Source organism: Astatotilapia calliptera, chromosome 23 (genome assembly GCF_900246225.1).
Source record: "Astatotilapia calliptera chromosome 23, fAstCal1.2, whole genome shotgun sequence".
NCBI classification, from domain to species: domain Eukaryota; kingdom Metazoa; phylum Chordata; class Actinopteri; order Cichliformes; family Cichlidae; genus Astatotilapia; species Astatotilapia calliptera.
The window spans coordinates 31,437,670-31,460,992 of NC_039323.1; the positions used below are offsets into that span (position 1 = coordinate 31,437,670).

At 39.8% G+C, this 23,323-nt stretch overlaps 1 protein-coding gene across 2 annotated transcripts; it reads left to right on the forward strand.

Moving 5' to 3' along the window:
- Positions 1-5,363: 5,363 nt before the first annotated feature.
- Positions 5,364-22,483, forward strand: ptger2a (prostaglandin E receptor 2a (subtype EP2)). 2 transcript variants are annotated; one of them, XM_026159329.1, is made up of 3 exons: positions 5,364-5,614; positions 10,622-11,468; positions 19,620-22,483. In XM_026159329.1, exons 2-3 carry the CDS (start codon positions 10,623-10,625, stop codon positions 19,893-19,895), a joined length of 1,122 nt encoding a protein of 373 aa, XP_026015114.1. In that variant the 5' UTR covers positions 5,364-5,614; position 10,622; the 3' UTR covers positions 19,896-22,483. The 2 variants fall into 2 exon arrangements, with proteins under 2 accessions (XP_026015114.1, XP_026015115.1); XM_026159330.1 differs by lacking the exon at positions 5,364-5,614 and having other exon boundaries at positions 10,202-11,468.
- Positions 22,484-23,323: the final 840 nt, after the last annotated feature.

Sequence of the window (23,323 nt, forward strand, 5' to 3'; positions counted from 1 at the left end):
TCATTTACAATTTTCAGCAATTGCTAAGAAACGTTTTTTGAATCCATCCATTTAGGACTGGACAGGCTGGGCAGGTCACAGCCCATTGCTTCTCTTGAAAGTTTCCACCCTACATTTACAAAAACACTCTTGCAAAATCTCACAAACACATCAAAACAGCTGTGTTTTGATGTGCTTCAAACCACATCGTTTTATCTGATCATGCATGCAATCAAATGAAGAAAATACTGGGCATTCAGAGCACACCACATCAAAAAAATTGAAAACAACTGGTGCAGGAACTGGAACTTGGACCTTTAATCTCAAGTGGTTGTTTCACAATATTACAATGATTACCAAAATATAAAGCAGACATGTCTCACATATTGTTTCTACATATTAGTGTTGAATTTAAGTCTCTCTCTGTTTTTGTGGGTTCTGGCTTCTATCGCTTCAACTTTTGGCATCTGTGGTCAATGTTCTGCATCTAATTATTGTGCAAATTGTGCTTCAGTGAGTGAGAGTGTGTTTAGTTTGTGGTGTATGGTGTACTTGGGGAACTCCTTCCAGATCTGGACAATCTGAGGGGCAACCTGGCAGCATCAGATGGACCGAGACATAATATCCCAGAGGTGTTCTAATGGATTTAGTTCAGACAAGCTTGGGAACCAGTAAGTAGTATCAGTTCCTAGATCAGTTCCAGATCCTTCAAGAACTGCCTGCATACTCTGGGCAATGCCGTGCACCAGAAGGAACCCAAGACCCACTGCACCAGGTCTGACAGTGGGTCCAAGGATTTTAAACCCTTCACCTCATGACAGTCAGGGTGCCATTGCCTAGCCGGAAAAGGTCTGCACATCCCTTCACCACCAAACTTGTCAAGCTGAATGTAACAGCAGCAAAATGTTTTCCACAAGTTCTGCAGACTCTTTCATATCGGTCACATGTATTCATGGTTGGAATGTGTTCTCATCTGCAAAAAGCACAGAGCACCAGGCGCCAGTCAGCTCTGCTATTCTATGGCAAATGACAACTGAGCTCCATGGTGCCAGGCAGTGAACACGGGTCCCACTACAGGATATCAGACCCTCAGGCCACCACCATGAAACCTGTCTCTAATTGTTTAGAGAAAGACATTCATGCCAGTGGCCTGCTGGAGGTCATTTTGCAGCGCTGGCAGTTCCACAAAGGAGCAGATACTGGTCCTGCTGATTAGTAACTGGGTAGCATCTGGGGTAACTTTCTGTCTCCTGGAATCTCCTCCATGCATTGACACCGGACTAGGAGACACACCAAGCCATCTGGAATTGGATTGCCAGTGCAACCTCTGTAGGGTCCAGGTATGGCTTCATGTTACCAGTAGTGACACAGAACCTGGCCAAATGCAAAACAAGTGAAAAACAGTCAGATAAAAGACTACGAGGGGAAAAGATTCTCTAGCCTAGCTCCTCTACTGACCCTGTTGTTAATTTCACCAAATCAGCTGAAACTGACTAACAACCCCATCTGCAACCTAACTAACCAAGATCCCAGGAGTTTAACTGACTTGATGCTATACTCTGATTAAAAAGTGTTCCTTTCATTTTTGTGAGCGGTGTATTATTGTACACAGCCTATGCTTTATTTCCATAGTTGTAGTACAGATGGTCCATATGCTTTGTTCTGTTCAGTGATGGGAAGATTTTCATTTTTGATTTTTTTGCTTTTTTGTAAAGTGTACTACTTTGTTTACCCAAATAAATGGTCATTTTTTTTGTTTGAATCTGTTTTTTTTGTTCTGCCCTTGGGTCCTCTGCAGATAATTCATGCCAGTAGTAGAATGCAAAACCCTGAAATCAGCATTTGACAAAAGCAGAGGTTACGTCTCCCATGGAGAAATATTCACTTTGTGATTCTGACGGTACCGAACATTTTGACCACTCTGGTTTAGACACTGTTAAAGGTATCCGTAGTATCCAATTATCTGTAGTATTTTGCTGCATATATGAATTGTTTTGGGAAATGTATCTTAGGCACCAATCAATCAAAGATTCAAGAGAAAAAACAACTTAATAATAAGATTTTTTTTGCGATCCCACCAGTGTGATTTACCATCCCTTTTCTCACTCTCCCCCATCACCCTGTTGTGTGCTGATGTGTGTGAGTGACAGGCTTACTGTCCCTGTGAGACACGGCCTCCAAGCTGCACTGCTGGAGCATGAGCTGACATAACTGGCATATCTGCTCTGCGTTACCTCATCAACAGCTAGCATACAGACTTGTAGTGTCATGCTAAATTACTCTTTGTACTTACCAGTTTCTCTTCTCCCCTTTCTTAGAATTGTCTTGGTGTCCCAGCTATAGCCTCTCAGCTCTCTCTCTCTCTCTCTGGAACTCCTCATGTGGACACAAACCACTCCACTTTAAAGACCATCATTTACACGTTTTAGAGTTATTGTTAACAATAAAACAGTGTAACAACCAGATGATAATATTTACAAATCAGTAATAACATATAACCTGTTACTTTGTATGATATTAGTCAGGTTTGTGTAATTTAGCATACCTCAGACTTTTCCCTTCTTAAAGAATGGCCTTGTGACAGCCAGCCTTCCACTGAGACCAACATAAGGATCAGGTCCCGGGTCAGGTTTTTGCTGAATAATTTCCTGTTTATTAACAACATGACTTTCACACTGTTTGTCCTTTTTAGGTCTGCCACTTCTTGTTTTGTCTCCACTTGTCCACTTTTCATTTCAAAAACCCTGAAAATGCCCCTGTCCAACAGCCAAGGGAAGTTCATACAGGTAGATTCTTGACATTGAGGTTACTGTGTGCAGAACTGATTGCCAAAAAATGAACACTTTCTCCTTTAAGTTAAACGAGACCTAAAAACAACCGCAAATGTGTTGTGAAGTGATGGGACACAAGTGAGGAGTATTTCCTACTGTACATACCTGTATCAGCGAGCTTTTCTTCAGACAGGAAATCCGAGCTTGCACTTACACACAGAAACCAGTAGGTGGAGACAAAGACAAAGCAGAGAGATTAAATTCCACACAGTGTGGGTCGTCTATTCTGTGTGATTTTGCTGTCTGATTTGTGGTTTACTTTGCACACACACACACACACACACACACACACACACACACACACACACACACACACACACACACACACACACACACACACAGATATTTTAAACCGTCTGTCTATCATGTAATAAAGGAAGACCCACATGCAATCATATCCCATATTTATAATTGGACGACCGTGTGCCATAAAATAAATACACATATATAACAAAGTGCATTTCCCATAGTGTGATTAGAAGGTTTGATGTGTTCATCTTCCGTTTTGCTTTTCACTGTTTCAGTGTGTAATTACAGGATGTCAGTTCTTTATGCTTCAGCTGTGAAAGTCAATATTCACTAAAAAAAGAAAAACAAATCGATGAACTCATCAATGATTCAAACACAGACCATTAGCAGGCTACAGCAAAGCACACACATACAGTTGTATCCTGTTGACAGCAGTGGGGCTTGTGTGTGTTTGTGCAGAAAAGAAATCACGAGACACTAACAATTTGTACAGCAGCTGTCAGCACTTTGACTGATGCCAAACTCCCAACAAAGGCTGTTTACCAGAGCAGCAGGACATAGACTTTGTGGATCAAGACCTTGATCAATAATTGAAATGGTTCTAAATAAAGAGCAAAGACAGACAACAATGATCGCTATTTATAAATCCTTTGCTTGGATCAATATCGACTCACGGGTGGGGCTGTTACTTGAAAAATCTGGATTTGTAGGTTTTGTATCTATAAGCTGAAAATTGTGGTTGAGTCTTTTAATTTGTAATGGTTAGGTGATCAAAGAAAGCATGAAATCAACTGTAAAAGGGCAAAAAGTAGAAGGACGGGGAAATGACAAGAAAAAGGACATAATGGAAAAGGTGCTGACAGAGGAAAGGTAGGAAAAAGAAAGGAAAGGAAACAAAATGGGAGCAGACAAGCTGTAAGGGAAGCGAAAGGTATTACAGGAAATAAAAGTGGAAGCTACAAGATCTGCAATATGAAAGAGAGCGAGAGATAGAAAGAGTTTTTAAAAAAGGAAGAAAGACCAGGCAGGAAGGAAGGGTGTGTGAAATTTCTGTGTGTGAGCTGTGAAAACTGTAAATAACATTTAGAATTTGAGGTGTTGGGCAGGAGATTATATGTGATACAATTCTGTGGTTGCACGTGTGCTTTAGACATTAGCTGATTACAAGGCTTTTCAAACCAGAGGAGACGAATTGTAAAAGAAAAAAGAAAAGAAAGAAAAAGAAAAAAGGTAAATGGTAAAGAAGTCACTCACTGACCTGAAATCCCCATTGAGCTTAATCTTACAATGTCCAACGATGGCAACATGTTCCAATAAAGGCACATTATTGGATCTTGTTTGGCATTTATTCTGTTTTCTTCTTCTATCTGTTTTATCAAGTGATGTATTGATATTGGCATGGAATTTTTCTACAGTTTTTTTGTTTGGTTTGTTTGGTTTTTTTTATGCTGATTCATACGGGACAAACACTTTTATTCATCTTCTTGGGAAACTCACCTCAAATGTACATTAATTTGAAGAAAAAAACAAACCCCAAAAGAATACACAAACCCTACATATGAGAAAACAGACATCTTTCTTTGAATCTCCTAATTGTACATTCAAGATAAAAGCAGGAGACAGACACACACACACACACACACACACACACACACACACACACACACACACACACACACACACACACACACACACACACACACGTCATTTTATCAGACAGGAAACAGTCCATGCTATAACTTTTCTTTTTGTTTTTAGTGTTGGAAACTCACCATGAATAATAATGCCATGTAATATTGCTTTAGGGACTTCAGAAAGAAAGGGAGCAGATTACATTTTTATATAATTACTTCACATTAGTGCTACAGCTGTTTGTTTAAATTTTTTTTTTACAATAGTTCCCCCAAAATAGCTGCTTGTCGCATTTAAAAGTCTTGTGTACAATCTGGAGAGTGGCCTTGTTTCTAAAAACATTGTAAGCCAGTTGAAGGCTAGTGTGAAACCCCTTCTTCATTAAATAACCTATTTGTTAGTATAATGCAGCATTTCCAAAAATAAAGACATATAATGTTACAAACAATGTAGATAATTCGCTTCTGTGGTACTTTCTTTAACTTAGGAGTGATCGGTTGTCATTCTTACCAAAGTGAAGCTACATGACTTGTTTAAACAGGGAAGTATCATCCCCGTCACGTGACTGCAGTCTGACAGACAAACTGAACAAAGACTGTTCTGCAGCTGAACTCACAGTGAGCGCTATTTAACAGTATTTTTAAGGTAAGGCTTGCACGGGCACGCATTCACTGCGTGGGTGGACCTTTTGGGTGTGACGTCACCGCACGATTCCCTTTACCCGGGTCCACTCATGCCTGACTCTCACAGCAGCGCGCGCCTCGCTCTCGCACCAACTTACCTTGAATCCAGAGCGGCTCCGTAAGTGAAAGAAGAGGGAATATACGGTGGGTATTTTCTTGTGTTTTTACCTGCATTGCGACTCGACTGGGACATTGATAAACGACAAACTTCTACACTAGTGAAGGAAAGTCAAAAAGCAGGTGAGAACTTAATTTTTTTGGATGTGTGTTGCTTCTGTGAGGGACAGTCGCGTTGTTTTCTTGAGTGTGAATGATGTAACTGAAAGCCTTCGTCACATGCTTCAAACATCTTTTTACCAATTAAATAAATACTTTGAAACCAGACAGCAAACCGCCGTGTCTTGTTTACAAGAAGTCATCGATATTAAATTAAACGGAAGCCGGCTTGTTTGTTTTCATTAAAGCGTGTTAATTAATAAAGTCACATTTTTCCAGAATTTTTTAAATAGCTGTCAAAAACTGACGTCATGAAAAATCTGCAAAGAACTTCATCCAAGAACCAAAACCTGGTCACATCTTTCAGACTCCCGACGTTGTTTTGTAGCTGTTTAATCAGTTCAGGAGCATCTGAAGCCCAAAGTAACAGCGGGCGTAATCAGTCACAGCAAGTGAGCCTGTTACACATCCAGTGGAAGTGAAGGCAATCACACCCACAGAAAGTCATGCAAACGGCGCAAATGTGCAATATTAGTATGCAGACGTAGACTTTGAAAAATCAGCACAGCCGTTGTAAAAGTAACTGTGTGAAACCTTGAGATACACTTTCTGATTTTCTGCCTGTCAGCTGATATCTCTTAACTGCTGAGGAAAAAGAGGAACAACTTTGGGTTTCACAATTCCAAAAGATATACTAGTGGAATTTTTGCAAATGTAAAAAAGGAGAAATGGGAGGGGGGGGGGGGGGGGGATCTTCCTTTGCGCACAGCATGCGTGCGGTCAGTAAGGTCAGACAAAGTCCTACAAACATCAAGTGTGCGCCATGTGTTATCAGCGTTATTGGCTTCAGTCAAAATGGTGTGAATTTAAATGACACCAGTAAACATTCTTGGCAGCCAACACTGGATTTTCTTGGACCAGTGAGCGGAAGTTAAACAAATGAAAGTCATTTTGAAACTGCTGGAACTTAGCGCTTAGAGCATTCCCTAAAGCTGAGTCAGAATTCAATTTGCTTTGCAGTGAAGATCATGTGTTGAGGTTCATGTTCCCTCATTATGTTAAAATGAACATTAAAACCAACAGTTTTAATGCAGTTGTCGAGTTGTTTAGACAACTAGTTAAAGACAGTATTTTATCATTTACATTACACCCATAAATCAACAAATCTTTGTATTAAAAGTCCTGGATAAGAGATTTGTAGGCCTCTAGTTTTTCCTTTGCACAGACTTGAGTTTGTCTTCAACTGCCAGCAGTTTGGTTTCACCCACAAAACACATGAGCAACTGCAAACATGAAAGATGACTATGACTGGGCGTAGTTGAGTTATGTAGCATGTTTGTTTTTCTCTGGAGGGGAATCTATCATGCCCTTTCATTTTATTTGTCATCATACACTCTATTATATCGTTGACCTGACTTTAGCTTTTATGATGTCACATGGACACACATGGACTTCCTAAAGATTCTGAATGATGTGAAGGTCCGGAGTCAGTGGTGGCCACAGTATGTGAAAATGATGTCTTGAGCCCCCCGAACAACTCTTTCACAATTTAAAAGGATAGTATGTAGCTTTCGGGATATAGCCACAGAATCAGGGAAGAAAGAAATGAATTCATGGAAAAGTTGGAACAGGGTAAAACTGGGCTCATTAGACTATGTGACTTTTTTTCTACTGGTGTAGAGACCAATATTTTCACTCTCTATCAAATTGAAGCCTTTCTTCTGGTTAGCTTCACTGATAAGTGGTCTTTTTAGGGCTACATAGCTCTGGAGACCCAATCTCTTGAGTTCTTTACATAATATGTGTATGAAAGTGCCTTTCTTGCAATGTATTACACTTGCATTACACATTCCTCTTTACTCGACTTAAAAGAATGCACTATGGAATGAAATTAGATGCCGGAGAAAGTAATTTGACTGCTTGGCATATTACTTTCTCGTTACTCTGTAAAACATAATTACATTTTACTTATAAACACAAAGCCAAACAAAGATGAAAACCAGCCTAAACATTAAAGTAGAATCGCCAGTAATTCTATTTTAGAAACAAAAACAGGTAGAAATGGAGGCTGCAGGCTGATGGCCCATCACTGTGGAAATTCGGGGCCTGGTTACTGTGCTGGAGTCATCATGGACTCGGCTTTATCATCACTCTGGGTTCTTGGCTAGATTTGTGTTTGCATGCTGTCTGTGCAGGTGCTTGCAAAGAGCTGAAGTTGTGTTAGCCTTATAATGCAGTTGGTACAGTAATTTACTTTACTGCATTATAGAAAACTCTAATATGATTACAGTCAAGCGTTACTTTGTAATCACGTTACTTTGTAATCACGTTACTTTGTAATCACGTTACTTTGTAACTTTGTAACATGTTACATACAAAAGTGTATCTTTATTTAGTTATTTTAATCTAACTGAATTTGTTGAGCACCATCTTGGTATCCTGTCTCTTCAGCACTGTAGCCAGGCTGACAAAAAGTCAGAGCTCTTTTGAGCCAACCATCCCTTTAACGTTAACTAGTAATGACTTCATGAACTTCTTCACAAATAAAATTTTTATCATTAGAGAAAAAATTACCAATAATCATCCCACAGATGTAATATTATCTACAGTTACTCTTAGTACCATTGATATTAAGTTAGACTCTTTTTCTCCAATTGATCTTTCTGAGTTAACTTCAATAATTACTTCCTCCAAACCATCAACGTGTCTTTTAGACCCCATTCCTACAAAACTGCTCAAAGAAGTCCTGCCATTAATTAATTCTTCGATCTTAAATATGATCAACCTATCTCTAATAATCGGCTATGTACCACAGGCCTTCAAGCTGGCTGTAGTTAAACCTTTACTCAAAAGGCCATCTCTAGACCCAGCAGTCTTAGCTAATTATAGGCCAATCTCCAACCTTCCTTTCATATCAAAAATCCTTGAAAGAGTAGTTGTCAAACAGCTAACAGATCATCTGCAGAGGAATGGTTTATTTGAAGAGTTTCAGTCAGGTTTCAGAGCTCAGCACAGCACAGAAACAGCTTTAGTGAAGGTTACAAATGATCTTCTTATGGCCTCTGACAGTGGACTCATCTCTGTGCTTGTCCTGCTAGACCTCAGTGCAGCGTTCGATACTGTTGATCATAATATCCTATTAGAGCGATTAGAACATGCTGTAGGTATTACAGGTACTGCGCTGCAGTGGTTTGTATCATATCTATCTAATAGACTCCAATTCGTGCATGTAAATGGAGAGTCCTCTTCACACACTGAGGTTAATTATGGAGTTCCACAGGGTTCAGTGCTAGGACCAATTCTGTTTACATTATATATGCTTCCCTTAGGCAGTATCATTAGAAGACATAGCATACATTTTCACTGCTATGCAGATGACACCCAGCTCTATCTGTCCATGAAGCCAGATAACACACACCAATTAGTTAAACTGCAGGAATGTCTTAAAGACATAAAGACCTGGATGGCCGCTAACTTTCTGCTTCTTAATTCAGATAAAACTGAGGTTATTGTACTCGGCCCTGAAAATCTTAGAAATATGGTATCTAATCAGATTCTTACTCTGGATGGCATTACCTTGGCCTCCAGTAACGCGGTGAGGAACCTTGGAGTCATTTTTGACCAGGACATGTCCTTCAACGCACATATTAAACAAATATGTAAGACTGCTTTCTTCCATTTGCGCAACATCTCTAAAATTAGAAATATCCTGTCTCAGAGTGACGCTGAAAAACTAGTTCATGCATTTATTACTTCCAGGCTGGACTACTGTAATTCATTATTATCAGGATGTCCAAAAAACTCACTGAAAAGCCTTCAGCTAATCCAAAATGCTGCAGCAAGAGTACTGACAGGGACTAGAAAGAGAGAGCATATTTCTCCTGTTTTGGCTTCCCTTCATTGGCTTCCTGTTAAATCCAGAATTGAATTCAAAATCCTGCTCCTCACATACAAGGTCTTACATAATCAGGCCCCATCTTATCTTAATGACCTTGTAGTACCATATCACCCTATTAGAGCGCTCCGCTCTCGCTCTGCAGGCCTACTTGTTGTTCCTAGAGTATTTAAAAGTAGAATGGGAGGGAGAGCCTTCAGTTTTCAGGCCCCTCTTCTGTGGAACCAGCTTCCAGTTTGGATTCGGGAGACAGACACTATCTCTACTTTTAAGATTAGGCTTAAAACTTTCCTTTTTTCTAAAGCATATAGTTAGGGCTGGACCAGGTGACCCTGAATCCTCCCTTTGTTATGCTGCAATAGATGTAGGCTGCCGGGGGATTCCCATGATGCATTGAGTTTTTCCTTTCCAGTCACCTTTCTCACTCACTATGTATTAATAGACCTCTCTGCATTGAATCATATCTGTTGTTAACCTCTGTCTCTCTTCCACAGCATGTCTTTATCCTGTCTTCCTTCTCTCACCCCAACCGGTCGCAGCAGATGGCCGCCCCTCCCTGAGCCTGGTTCTGCCGGAGGTTTCTTCCTGTTAAAAGGGAGTTTTTCCTTCCCACTGTCGCCAAAGTGCTTGCTCATAGGGGGTCATATGATTGTTGGGTTTTTCTCTGTATCTATGAAGCGCCTTGAGGCGACTTTTGTTGTGATTTGGCGCTATATAAATAAATTGAATTGAATTGAATTGAATCTTTCTAGGTCTTAATAATTTGTTGCAAAGTTGTTGTACCAGACTGTATATACTGTCACCGTGGCATTGGCTCATACTAAACATGGTTGGTTCTTTGTACTTTTGTATGCTGATGAGGGCCACGGTGGTACAGTGAAAGAAAGGCATTGCGGAGTCTAGTTCTTTCTGTTTTCTTAAAAGTAAATAATACATACTGATAGTGTGATAATAATTCCCATATACAATTTTGCTAGTGTTATTTGGAACTCTGTTAAAAGTACTTATATCAATTGAGTTGTATTTTGTTAAGACATTTTTCACCAATCATTTTGATCAAGCTAATAATAGTGAAAAAAAAATTTGTTGTCAAGACTACGTCTCACAGATCTCTTTTCCTATTTTTGGTTTAACAGGATGGGTGAAAGCAACTGCTCAAGGATAGATGTAGACAACGATACATGCCACTTCAAGCACCACATTAACCCTCCTGTGAACCCCCTGGTCAGCGCCTCCATGTTTGCTATAGGCATCTTTGGAAACGTAGCTGCCCTGGTGATCTTGGAAATACGGCGACGCAGGAACGTAAGGAGTGGAGGCACATGGCAGCGCAGCTTGTTCCACATCCTCATCACATCATTGGTGGTTACGGACTTGACTGGAACCTGTTTGGTCAGCCCATTAGTGCTGCTTTCATACTCGCGCAACTTAACCCTGATTGGTATGAGGCCTAAAACTTGCGGCTTGTGTTCGTACTTTGGTGCCAGTATGACCTTCTTCAGCCTGGCTACCATGTTGCTCCTCTTCTCTACAGCACTAGAAAGATGCTTTGCCATTGGGTACCCCTACCTGTACAGCCGGCATGTCACCAAGAAGTGTGCATACATCACAATATTGCTGGTGTTTTTGTTGTGCATAATATTCTGTCTCCTCCCTTTTGCTGGATTTGGGAGATATGTACAATACTGCCCGGGCACATGGTGCTTCATTGACATGAATGCAGTGAAACCACAGAACAAAGCCTATGCCATTCTGTATGCCACTTTTATGCTGGTGCTCGTGGTGGCCATTGTAGTGTGTAACGCCTTTGTGGTGTACCAGCTGTATAGGATGTACCAGCGCCGGAGGAGAAATGGCACAGTGATGTCCACAATGAGATCCAACAGTGAGCGCAAGCTTCTGTCCATGTCAGAGGAGGTGGAGCATCTGACCATGATGGTCGTCATGACCGTTACCTTTATCATCTGTACACTACCACTAGTGGTAAGTGACAATGGAGTGTTGTTCTGCAAATGACCTTTGTTCATCAGTTTGTTTGGGCTGAACTGAATCCGTAGGAGCCATTCATGGCCAATTCAGTTTTTTTTGTCTCTTCTTTTGAGGAGACCACTCTACAGGTGGATGAATCTACCAGAGGTGGAGGATGGACTTAACCTTGTTGTTTATTGTCTTATGTAGTCTGGGAGTTGACTGAATGTTAGGGCGGGTGTAGTTTTTTTCTCTGTGGTGGGGTCAGATGGGCACTGGGGTCCTTTTCTCCCCATCCCTAAATATGTCCCTTCTCCCACTTAATTACAGCAGGGAGTGGGGACCAATAGGAATGGTCAACGCCTCCTTCCGTAGACAAAATAAATAAATAAATACATTTTTTTTACTTCAATGCCTACAATTTTCACAATTGCAAGACCCTTCACTGAACTGACTCTTAGCTGTCTGGTTCTGCCCGCCAGACCACATGTTTAACATCCCTTGTCTACTATTTGTGACCGGCCTGATTAGGTCACTGCAGTTTTTGTGCTACATTGTTGGTCATGCAGGTTTACAGGCTAGTCTTTTTTGACACTTTATATCCTTTATACACTTTGGTAATAGTGATATTTTGGTTAGAGTACTTGTTATTAGGTTCACACTGTGTCACATTACCTTAATACTACACTACCACTATTTCAGACCCCCTAGAACACAAACCACGTTCCACTTATACAAAATTAGAGACAATGTTTAGCTATTTACAAAAGGAAAGCGAAGTACTGGCTTAGCGGTTTGACTGATATGCAACTCATGTATATGCATCTCTTTTCAGCTTATCTGATCTCGAGTGCTGATTGAAAGATAAAACTGTTTTTTGTTTTGTTTTTTTTAGCCTGGTTGCTGAAAAACTGCTGTCTTATCAGATGTGTATCAAAATGTCACCCACAGCCGATACTGTTTATTGTGTGAAGTCTGATACATATGCAAATGTAACTGTTTCTCTGTGGACACGTGGTGGAAATGCAATACTCATAAACATTGCAGTAGATTATCGGTTGCTTTGATGCCAATGTGTAGACAGGAATTTCTGTAGTGCCTTTGTGAAGCTGCTGCCTATTTTAAAGCCAAAGATGATGCACTTCAGTTTGTGTACAGGGGCTTGCTAAAATATTCACATCTTTCCTTTTTTAACTTTTTTTTTTGTCTTGTCTTGTTTTTGATTTTTTTTTTTTTGTTAAGCCACGTAACACTGGCCTATGAATCATTCAAGCATACAAAACTACCTACAGTGGGGCAAAAAAGTATTTAGTCAGCCACCGATTGTGCAGGTTCCCCCACCTAAAATGATGACAGAGGTCAGTAATTTGCAACAGAGGTACACTTCAACTGTGAGAGACAGAATGTGAAAAAAAAAATCCATGAATCCACATGGTAGGATTTGTAAAGAATTTATTCGTAAATCAGGGTGGAAAATAAGTATTTGGTCAATAACAAAAATACAACTCAATACTTTGTAACATAACCTTTGTTGGCAATAACAGAGGTCAAACGTTTACTATAGGTCTTTACCAGGTTTGCACACACAGTAGCTGGTATTTTGGCCCATTCCTCCATGCAGATCTTCTCGAGAGCAGTGATGTTTTGGGGCTGTCGCCGAGCAACACGGACTTTCAACTCCCGCCACAGATTTTCTATGGGGTTGAGGTCTGGAGACTGGCTAGGCCACTCCAGGACTTTCAAATGCTTCTTACGGAGCCACTCCTTTGTTGCCCGGGCGGTGTGTTTTGGATCATTGTCATGTTGGAAGACCCAGCCTCGTTTCATCTTCAAAGTTCTCACTGATGGAAGGAGGTTTTGGCTCAAAATCTCACGATACATGGCCCCATTCATTCTGTCCTTAACACGGATCAGTCGTCCTGTCCCCTTGGCAGAAAAACAGCCCCATAGCATGATGTTTCCACCCCCATGCGTCACAGTAGGTATGGTGTTCTTGGGATGCAACTCAGTATTCTTCTTCCTCCAAACACGACGAGTTGAGTTTATACCAAAAAGTTCTACTTTGGTTTCATCTGACCACATGACATTCTCCCAATCCTCTGCTGTATCATCCATGTGCTCTCTGGCAAACTTCAGACGGGCCTGGACATGCACTGGCTTCAGCAGCGGAACACGTCTGGCACTGCGGGATTTGATTCCCTGCCGTTGTCGTGTGTTACTGATGGTGACCTTTGTTACTTTGGTCCCAGCTCTCTGCAGGTCATTCACCAGGTCCCCCCGTGTGGTTCTGGGATCTTTGCTCACCGTTCTCATGATCATTTTGACATGAGTGGGGGACAGAAAAGCTTCTTACAGAAGACGTTACAGGTCTGTGAGAGCCAGAGATTTTCCTTGTTTGAGGTGACCAAATACTTATTTTCCACCCTAATTTACGAATAAATTCTTTACAAATCCTACCATGTGGATTCATGGATTTTTTTTTCACATTCTGTCTCTCACAGTTGAAGTGTACCTCTGGTGCAAATTACTGACCTCTGTCATCATTTTAAGTGGGGGAACTTGCACAATCGGTGGCTGACTAAATACTTTTTTGCCCCACTGTAACTCAAGGGATAAACCAGTGTTTTGTCTACATATCAGAAAACTTAAATGGTATCTTTAGGCACTTTGCCACTAAGCAGCTACAGCAGAGAAATTGTGTCTGAAAAGTTATCCCCGATAAGGATAAGCGGAAGAGAATGAATGGATAGATGCATGGATGGATGCATGAATAAAATAGACTGGTGAGTTTTTCAGGGTGTTTTCCAGCATGCGCTGCACTAACGGCTATGTTGAATGATCAGCCAGAAATTTGTGTTGAGCCACGCCTCCACAAGTGCTCCCTGCCCGGCAAACTTATGCTATGCTTTGCTCAAAACAGCAGGAAACTGCATGGCACAAGCCATAGAAAAGACTGGGTTTCAGAGCGCAGCACAGCACATGCCACTTCCTATGTGAAAGGGTTTATTACAGCTTGGCCAGGCTTCTGCACTGCCACAACTCTGAATTACGAAATTATTAAATTAAAAATAAATCAATCCAAGATATTTATAAAGCTATTTATGATCCCAAGCTATATTTTTCCTAATGATTTCTTCCATCACATATTGATTCACATATTTAGGGATAGCTCAGTAGGTGAAGTGGTTGCCCCATGATTGGAAGGTTGGGGGTTCAAATCCACTGAACAGCTACCCTGAGGTACCCCTGAGCAAGGTACCGTCCCTACACTGGTGGCTGCCCACTGCTTCACTGGGTGAATGGGTTAAATGCAGAAGAATAATTCCCCTACGGGGACTAACACATAAACATTGTCATTATTATTATACTTAAGTTTTATTTAAATAGTGAGTAGATAATGAAATGTCCAGGACTACAATCCAACCCCCCCCCATCAAATAGAAGTTATGTTTTAAGGTCAAGTTATCATTCCAAACAGCAAGCTTCACTTGCAGTATGCTTGGTAACTGGAAGCAACCTTTAAGATTTTATCAGTAATGTCATCAGAAAGCAATTTGGATTCAGGCTGTAATGAGAAGATCATGAGTATCTGTCTTTCCAAGTGCAATTAGAAATGTCACTTGTAACAATATCACAGATGATTGCTCAGGGGATGGTAGTAAAACACCAAAAACAAAACCTCTATGTTGTTAGACTTTGTTATATGATATTTCTGACTAGCATAGCATGTTTACAAAGTAGACATATGAGAAACATTTGATTTCCTAAGCGTCACTTTGTTCTTCAAATGCTAAATGAGTAGCTTTCCCAGCAAAATATGATGCCATGCACTTAGTTGCAGACATCGGTTATGTGCTAAAGTGCCATCCCGTGTGCTGTTGCTTCTCAGCTCTGACCTGAAATACGGAGTCATAACCTTCAGCTCTGCAGTGTCTGCCAAGTTGTGCATTATACTTAACTTAATATCAGCCACAATATAAAAAGCAGACGACGCCAAGGCGGAAGCCACTTTATGAACCGTGTTCTTACAAGCAGAGCCCTTCAGAGAGTGTTCCTCAAGGAGTATTATTAATTTAACAGTTATTGTTTGATCGTTATGTAAATCCCTCAAATTGTCACACATCCACTCACTTAAAATTTCTAGTGCTTTTGTAACATAAGCTATTCATACACAGGACTTTTAAAAAAATGTCTTTAACAGTAATGAGGAGCGTAATCATCACAGGATGCCGTAAAACTGAACATTTTGACAGCTTCTAATTGTGTTAATGAGAATCAACTATCAGACAACTGCAGCCAGATGTAGAATTCTGTAGGCAGGTACAAGACACTGAGATCAGGTTTCTTCACTGCCTCAACAGACAACTCAGTGAAATGCATGACTTTTGGTACAGCGAGGGTAAACAGGGACATGAGGGAGGAAGGAAATCTACTTGGGCTACAGTAGAACGCAGTGGGGGAAATAATTATTTGTTCCCCTACTAAATTTGTAAGTTTGCTAAATTCCAAATACATGAAGAGTCAAATTTTGGTGGTTTTATTTTTACTGGAGAGACATAAAATAAAATATGTATTCGATGATGTATATCTCCAGAACTGGGTTGCCTTTTTTCAGTCCATAGAACCATTTAAAGATTTTTATCATATTCTCTGAGTAAATTGTTTTCACTTAGTTGGGGATAATCCGCTTTAATTACATGTTACCCATAGTAGTCTTTTTTTAACACCATCAACGATGCAGTATTGCCTTCTAGCAAGAAAGTAAACTTACATGTGTTGATATCAGTTTAAATGTATGTTATATGTTGAACATTTTCAGTGCTTTTCCTGGTTTCAGGTGGTGCTTCTTAACAAGTCAAACTCTTGAACTCCACCAGACGACATTGACAAAACTGCTAATTTTACCATGCAAAGCTGTTAGTTAGGGTGTATGATTATGGTGACTTGATGGCATCATTTAGATGCAAACTTATTCTGTATTTTTTTAATAGAAAAAAAGTTTGTGATTCTGTTGGACAGACTGCATCTTCATGTCAGTCATGTTCAGCTATTATGCAGCAACAATTTTGAGTGGCTGAGTCATCAGACTTTTTACCACCGCTCGCTGGTTTTTGGCGGTCGCTTGGGTGAAGTTGGATGCAAAGAAGTAGTTGCACCAAAAACTTCCTAGTCATTGCTTTGGTTCCTAGCAGATTGCCATAGCTGCCTGTAGTTTTTCATGTTGGCCTGCAAATACTAGCCGAATGTTAGTGCAAATTATCAAGTGCAGCACACATTGAAGATGGAGGTTTGCCTTCAAAGTAGAGTCATACGTTAGCATTCAAGCCAAGTGTATTTTAAAGTGATAAAACTGCTACCCTTTTCATGATAAGATCTGATGTTGTGACTGTCATCACTGAGCAGTTCTCTAATAATGACTGTAGCTCAAGAAGGTGGGGCTTGAATAAATATTTAAGGTTTTTCATGTTTGCAAAATGATTGTGAGATTCCCAAGGACACAGTGATATACTGTATATACTCTTGGGTGTCCAGATTGTAATGTGAGACCACAGTCAGGATATCAAATACACACAGCCACATGGCAAGATCATATTACATTTTTCTGCGGATATGAAATCGTGGACAGATGATGTGGTTATCTGTGATCGCATTAAAATGTGAAAACGCTAGCCAACATTAATAAGTAACACGATATCATGAGGGCAAAATTAATAATGTCATCACCTCTGACTCAGTATCTGCTCAGCATACACTGTAGCTGTGTAACATTTTGCTCTTCGAAATGAAACTAAAACAGATGACATTAGTTCTCTGATCAATACCCTCAAAGACTCACAACAACGCTTCCTGTTGGTGCTGTGAGAGAAACGTGGGCTCACGGTGAAAGTCTGACTTCTGTCTCCTCGCATTCTCGTTTCTCACACATGGTGAAGGCTGTCACTGATCAGAGTAATGATCCCATCTGGCTTTGTTTAAAATGGCACTGGGGTTTGCACTTAAAGAACAGAACACGCAAAAGGCACATTTTGTGTTTTATTCCAAGGTTGTTCACATTGTTCCTTCATCATTTGTATTTTTGAAATACATGCTGATTTTTCTTGCAAATTTTTCATGCAAATTACTCCTTATTTCCAGGTGATAATCTGAGTGCTCTCATAGGTGCTAACACAAATGTAGAGTGGAAAGCAAAAGAGAAAGCGCTAAATAAAAACTTGCAGATAGCAATAAAAAAAAGAATTTCAGAGAAAGAGAAAAGGGTGGGTGGAGGACAGGAAGTGAATAAGAGAAGCACTGTTAGGGAATACAGCGAGCATGTAAAATATTAGGAGGTTATTGTCCGTTGTTATTTGATCCTTTTAACTGTATATTGTTCCCCTCGATCCCCGAGAGAGAGTAGCAGTCATTTCTAAACCTGCAGACTAGTCACAGCTTCCATGGATTGTATTAACATGCTGGTTCTCAACCTTGTGGTTATGTGCTGAGGGAATTTACTGCTTCTTCCTGCCAATAAATGCAGTGGCTGATTTCACTGACATTCCAGCTGCAAAGGAGGAACTAATTAGTGTAATTTGATGCTCATTCTTGGCCTAAGGGGTGCTAATGAAAGCAGCTGTATTTAAAAGCTCAAGTACTTTATAATACATCAATTTTTCTACTACCTTTCTTTGATTTTGTCTTTTGAACAAGGTTGGAGGTTGTAGACCGAGGCAGATGAAAATCATATGGTGAGCTTACAAAAACGGAAAAGATCTGAATTTGAACTCAGTCGAGTTTAAAAGGTGCTTCAGTTGGAAGCATGTTTCCTACCTGCAGATCATATGTTTGAGACTCTTTAGAGAGGATTTTTATCCAGACCATGTACAGCTAACCAAACTGCTTATTATTACCTAACCTTAACCAAGTAGTTAACTATATCAGTAGATATGTGATTGGCCTGAGAAATATTTTTCATGCAAACAAAGTTAAAGGAGGGAACTTTATATCCTGGAACGTAAAAAAAAAAAAAGGAAAATTTGTCCTAAAACACGGGGGGACACAAGTACATCATGAACTACCACAAGAGTAGTTAGAGTGTGATTTTAGTTTGGTTTTTACGTTAGAAAGTACGGAGTTTCATTTTTAATATTTGGTCTGTTTATCCAAACGGCCCGAAGTACCTATGTGCTTTGAAAATGGTGGAGATTTCTTGAATTATTGGTAGGATGAGCTAAAAAACTGAAATATGTAAGAATACTTTCATTTTATTGTTATTTTTGTCTGTAAACTGAGTGAATAAGCATGAGAGCCCATATTTGGGAGTTGCAAGAAATTTAAATATTCTTCCTGATGTAGAACATTAGTTAGTAAAAATATCTTGTGTGCGCATTACTAGGGATAAATTGTAGTGCTATTTATTTTTGAGAAATCAGTTATGCAGACTAAAACCGAAACAATTAAAACTATGCATAATGAGATCAGGTTGTAAGATAAACTGAGCCCAAATTATCATTGGTTATTATGTAATCTAGTTTAGATCTGGGCTTCTATCCTCAGCCTCTTGTGTAAGTGGAGACCATTTCTCCACCTTTTTAAAAATTTACAGCACTCGCACTAGTCCACTCGCCAGCAACATTTTCGCCGTTGGATTGATTGCTATCATGCTAATCTCGCTGGAAGAAACAAAGAAAAAGTCTCCAGTTTCTTAGATGTCCCAACAGTATTTCCTCAATAATCAAAATAATCAATATATAGTAGAGCCACAGATTCTGCATAGATAAATAAATAAATGGGCGAGTATAAGCGGATGTGATTTTGCTAGCTAGAGCAATAATGCAAAAACATGAAACATGAACATTCGTAGTATTTTTTTACCACTTTTATTCTACAACATTGGCTTTCTTGTAATTTCTTCTTTGGATGTTGGCTAGCTTTTGCACTGTTCACTGTCAAGATGATTCCAAACTCCTTCCACATGCAGGCAGCATTAAATTAAAATTAAGTCAAATTCAGCCCCCTATATCAAACTGTCTTTATGTGATGGTTTACTATTAAAGGCTTAATGTTTGATTTGGAACCAGGATGCTAGCTGTGGTGTGTCTTTCTCTCATGATGTTCGCTTTGAGATTGTACCTTGGAATCTTCATAATCTCTCTATCCTCACTCCTTGCTTCCTCTTTCCTCCCTCAGATTCGAGTGTACATCAACTACAATGGCGAGAATGATCATCACTCAGACCTGATTGCTCTCCGCTTCATCTCTGTCAACTCCATCGTCGACCCCTGGGTCTTCATCCTACTCTCCCCTGGTGTTCAGCACTTTTGCTGGACCTCTGTCTGCCAGTCCACCCTGATAGACCAGAGAGGATCTGTGTTTAAATCATCGCTGGCTAAAGAAAATGCCAAACTAGAACTGTCTCGGCCAACGCTGTACACGGAGCAAATTGATTCAGTAAAAAATATGTGACTGCAGCAGTGCTTTGCCATCACTTGATATTTATGTTTACTGGACATGAAAGTAGACTGTGCGCTGTCCTACCTGAGCACCGAAGCTGCAGAAGTTTGCTGGGTCACAGCAGTGTTTCTTTTGGGTAATGGTCCATGCCATCAAGCTGATAAGAACTTCTAAGCAGCCTTATCAGTTTCGGGCCGTCTCTTGCCAATTAGTGGGCATTTCCATACACTTCTAGCATTTCAGCTAAATGCACACTGACTTCTCCGGAGATTTTGTCTCCCTCATGACTTGCATTCTTTATGAATGAAAGAAAAATGGCTGCTGATGGGAAAGGAAATATCTAAAGTTTGGCAGTGATGTCATAGACAATGTGCAAGTTCGTTACAAATATTGATCACTGGTATTTTGATACTTCTCTTATCAACCCTGAGAGTCTAAACCTCGTACTTTAATCTAGGCTGCCAGATTGATGTTAGAAAAGTCAAAAGGCAGGATGCCTACAGAGTCTTAGATTAAGCTATCTTTTAACCAAAAAAGGTAGAGAGCTACAGTATTTATTTTTTATGTATAGTGTGTAGTATACAGGATACACTACCATGTTATTAACAACAAGGTTTCATGTGCAAATGTATTTTGATTTAAGCTTCTTAAACTGTTAAGGAAAAGCGGATCAATAATCTCATGACACGTGGCTGTTATTGTAATGCTTTTGATGCACTTTATGAACTTAGGGTACTTTTTAAAGTGGGTCTTATTAATGACAAAACAATTAAAAATAATGTGATCAAGTTAATTTTCCAGACCAGGTAGGTTTATATGTTAACTATTATAGCATAAACATACCTTTTCTGCCTTAAGTGATACTGTAGATTAAATTATGTCAGCTGCGTGATTTGTAAAGAAATGGCTGATTACATTCAGTATTTATCACTGTAATGGCAAACAGTTATTGGCAGCAGTTCACTAAATACACGTGCAAATGCATCTTTATGCATAATACAAAGAATATGCAGTGGCCATTTATAAATCCTGTCTCAAAGTTTTCATTATAAATATTTACACGACAAATATCTGAAGTCTTGAGCTTTAGCCCTACATCTACATCAGCTGGTTTGAGATGATACCCTTTTACACACCTGTTTGGCGAATATGAACCACGCCACGCCATTTATTGGGTCTTAGTCTGGCTAAAGTTGCTATGTATCCAACTCATCTCTACCCAACTCCACCTTCTAAGCCGATGATGTGATTTTTGTTTTATTTGTGTTTGCTATGTCCTATTTGGGGTCATCTTCTAGCTTTCCATAAACAGTTGTGTTCAGAAGTTTCATGGACATGAATTTCATAGTTTGGGGCGTTTAATGATTTCTTTGAATTTATCTCTATTTTTATAGTGTGGAAAGACTGTAACTTTAAATGGAAAGGTGCTTTGAGTGTTCAGGTAGAGAAAAAACAGTCCATTTAAATGTTATAAACTTGCCTCATTCACACAAGCAGTTTTTCTGTGCTTCTCAAAGTTCTTTCTATCTAACGTTGACACACATTTTCTAATTGAAAATACGGTTGAATAAAACTTTACTGTAACTGAAGTAGCCTAATATGGCAACTTGACTTGCTCATACAAAATTAAGACATTGTAGGGGGGGGGGTCTCCTACAGTAACAATCTGGTGTTGAAACAAGACATCTTTCTAAATTAGGGCTCACAGCTAAGATCCTCTTAGAAATTCAGCTGATAAAGCAAAGGTTTCCAATGTAAGTTTCCTTTCAGGTCCTTAAGAATTGTACCCCGCATTAATCATTTTGCAGTTAGCCTACACAGCTCACGCGCTTTACTGATCAGCCACCCACCATTACACAACAGTGATGTCACTTTTAGCAAATCAGCTGAAATCAGATGACTACTGATTTTCTTGGAAAATGTGGGTAGTATTCTCCACTTTGTTTTTTTGCAGACTTTCAATGGGATAAAAAGTTATATGTGGTTGAATTACACAATATCTTTCTTTTAAAGGAACCCTGGGGAATAAAATAAAGCTACTGCAAACTTCTGCCTGCTCTCCTGCCATTATCTCTCAAAAAAAGGGAAAACTCTCCCACTGACGTGACTGGGTTTAGGAATTGAAATAGTTTGGTGCTCAAATGAGTACAAAGTGGAAAAATGTTCACAGAAATGTGTGGTAAAGGCCAGAAGATTCAGTGAGCATCACTGTGAGAATTGCCCGTTGTGTTGTTAAAATCTGCAGTTTATTGCCTCTGCTGGTATGTTGTTGATTCTTAGCTCAGGCTCAATATGTTCAGTGTTTACGACAGAGACTTACTGCTTCCTGTCAGTGGTAATGTGTTCTTTCTGTGTGCACTAATGCCAATGTGTTCTCTTGTGATTTTGAGAATGAGCGTGTGTATGTGAGTCTTTGTGTCAGTGTGCCTGTGATATGTATCAGCTTGTGTGACAGACAGCAAATGTAATGTCAAACCTGAATGCTACCTACCTGGATTTTTCTGTAATTAAGTACTGTACATGAAATTGAATGCACTGAGCGCACAAGCTTGTGTGTGTGTTTTATGGCTTGTGTAAATAAACATCTCATCTACCAAGTATTCTGAGCAACCAGATTTGTAACTTTTCACACACACACACACACACACACACACACACACACACACACACACACACTTTTTATATGCAGTATGTGGATGGGTTCCAGATGTAGAGAACAGAGTCGAATATGGCAGCTAAAACTACATACCAAGACCTTCTGCTTTGTTTATGATCAGCTCTCTTACTTTTGGATGCAACGTACAACCATATATGCTATGTTATAAAGGTGCTAAAATATCTGTCCTGGTAAAGCAGAAGACGGTCAGGACAAAGCGGGGAGATGAATGGCCTTGTTTGAGAGGGAAAAAGTCTGACCTGCACAGGCCCATGATCACTACAGAAGTACTAAATAACTGTGAAGTAAATTACTAAATTGAGTTTGCTAGTTTTCATTACCAAATTATATGGTTTAATCTAACTCATAGTTACAGTGTATCAATAGAATTCAATTGAGGGGCCACAGTGATTTTATTGGGCTACCCCTGAGGCCTGTTCAAACATCTGTTTAACCAAGTTGAAACCACTGAGGCAGACTAAATACAGCCTGAGAACAAGTGCAAAAATCTTTAACATATTTTGGAAAATTCTGCAAGTCATATATTGAGCCTTTGCCTCAGATTTGAGGCAGGAGAGTTTTCTCCAAGCATGACATCCCGGTGCATTTCAGACCCAGCAACACGCTCAGACAAAAACTGGTTCACCCGAAAGACAAAACGCCAAAACACAGACTTAACAATGTGGTGTATGCTGTACAGTGCAGCGAGGAATGCCCAGACCTCTACATTGGAGAGACCAAACAGCCACTTCACAAGCGCATGGCACAACACAGAAGAGCCACC

Coding starts and splice junctions, on each gene's coding strand:
- ptger2a (XM_026159329.1), top strand. CDS start 10,623: ATGGGTGAAAGCAACTGCTCAAGGATAGATGTAGACAACGATACATGC. Junction 11,469..19,619: donor TCTGTACACTACCACTAGTG/GTAAGTGACAAT, acceptor TTCCTCCCTCAG/ATTCGAGTGTACATCAACTA.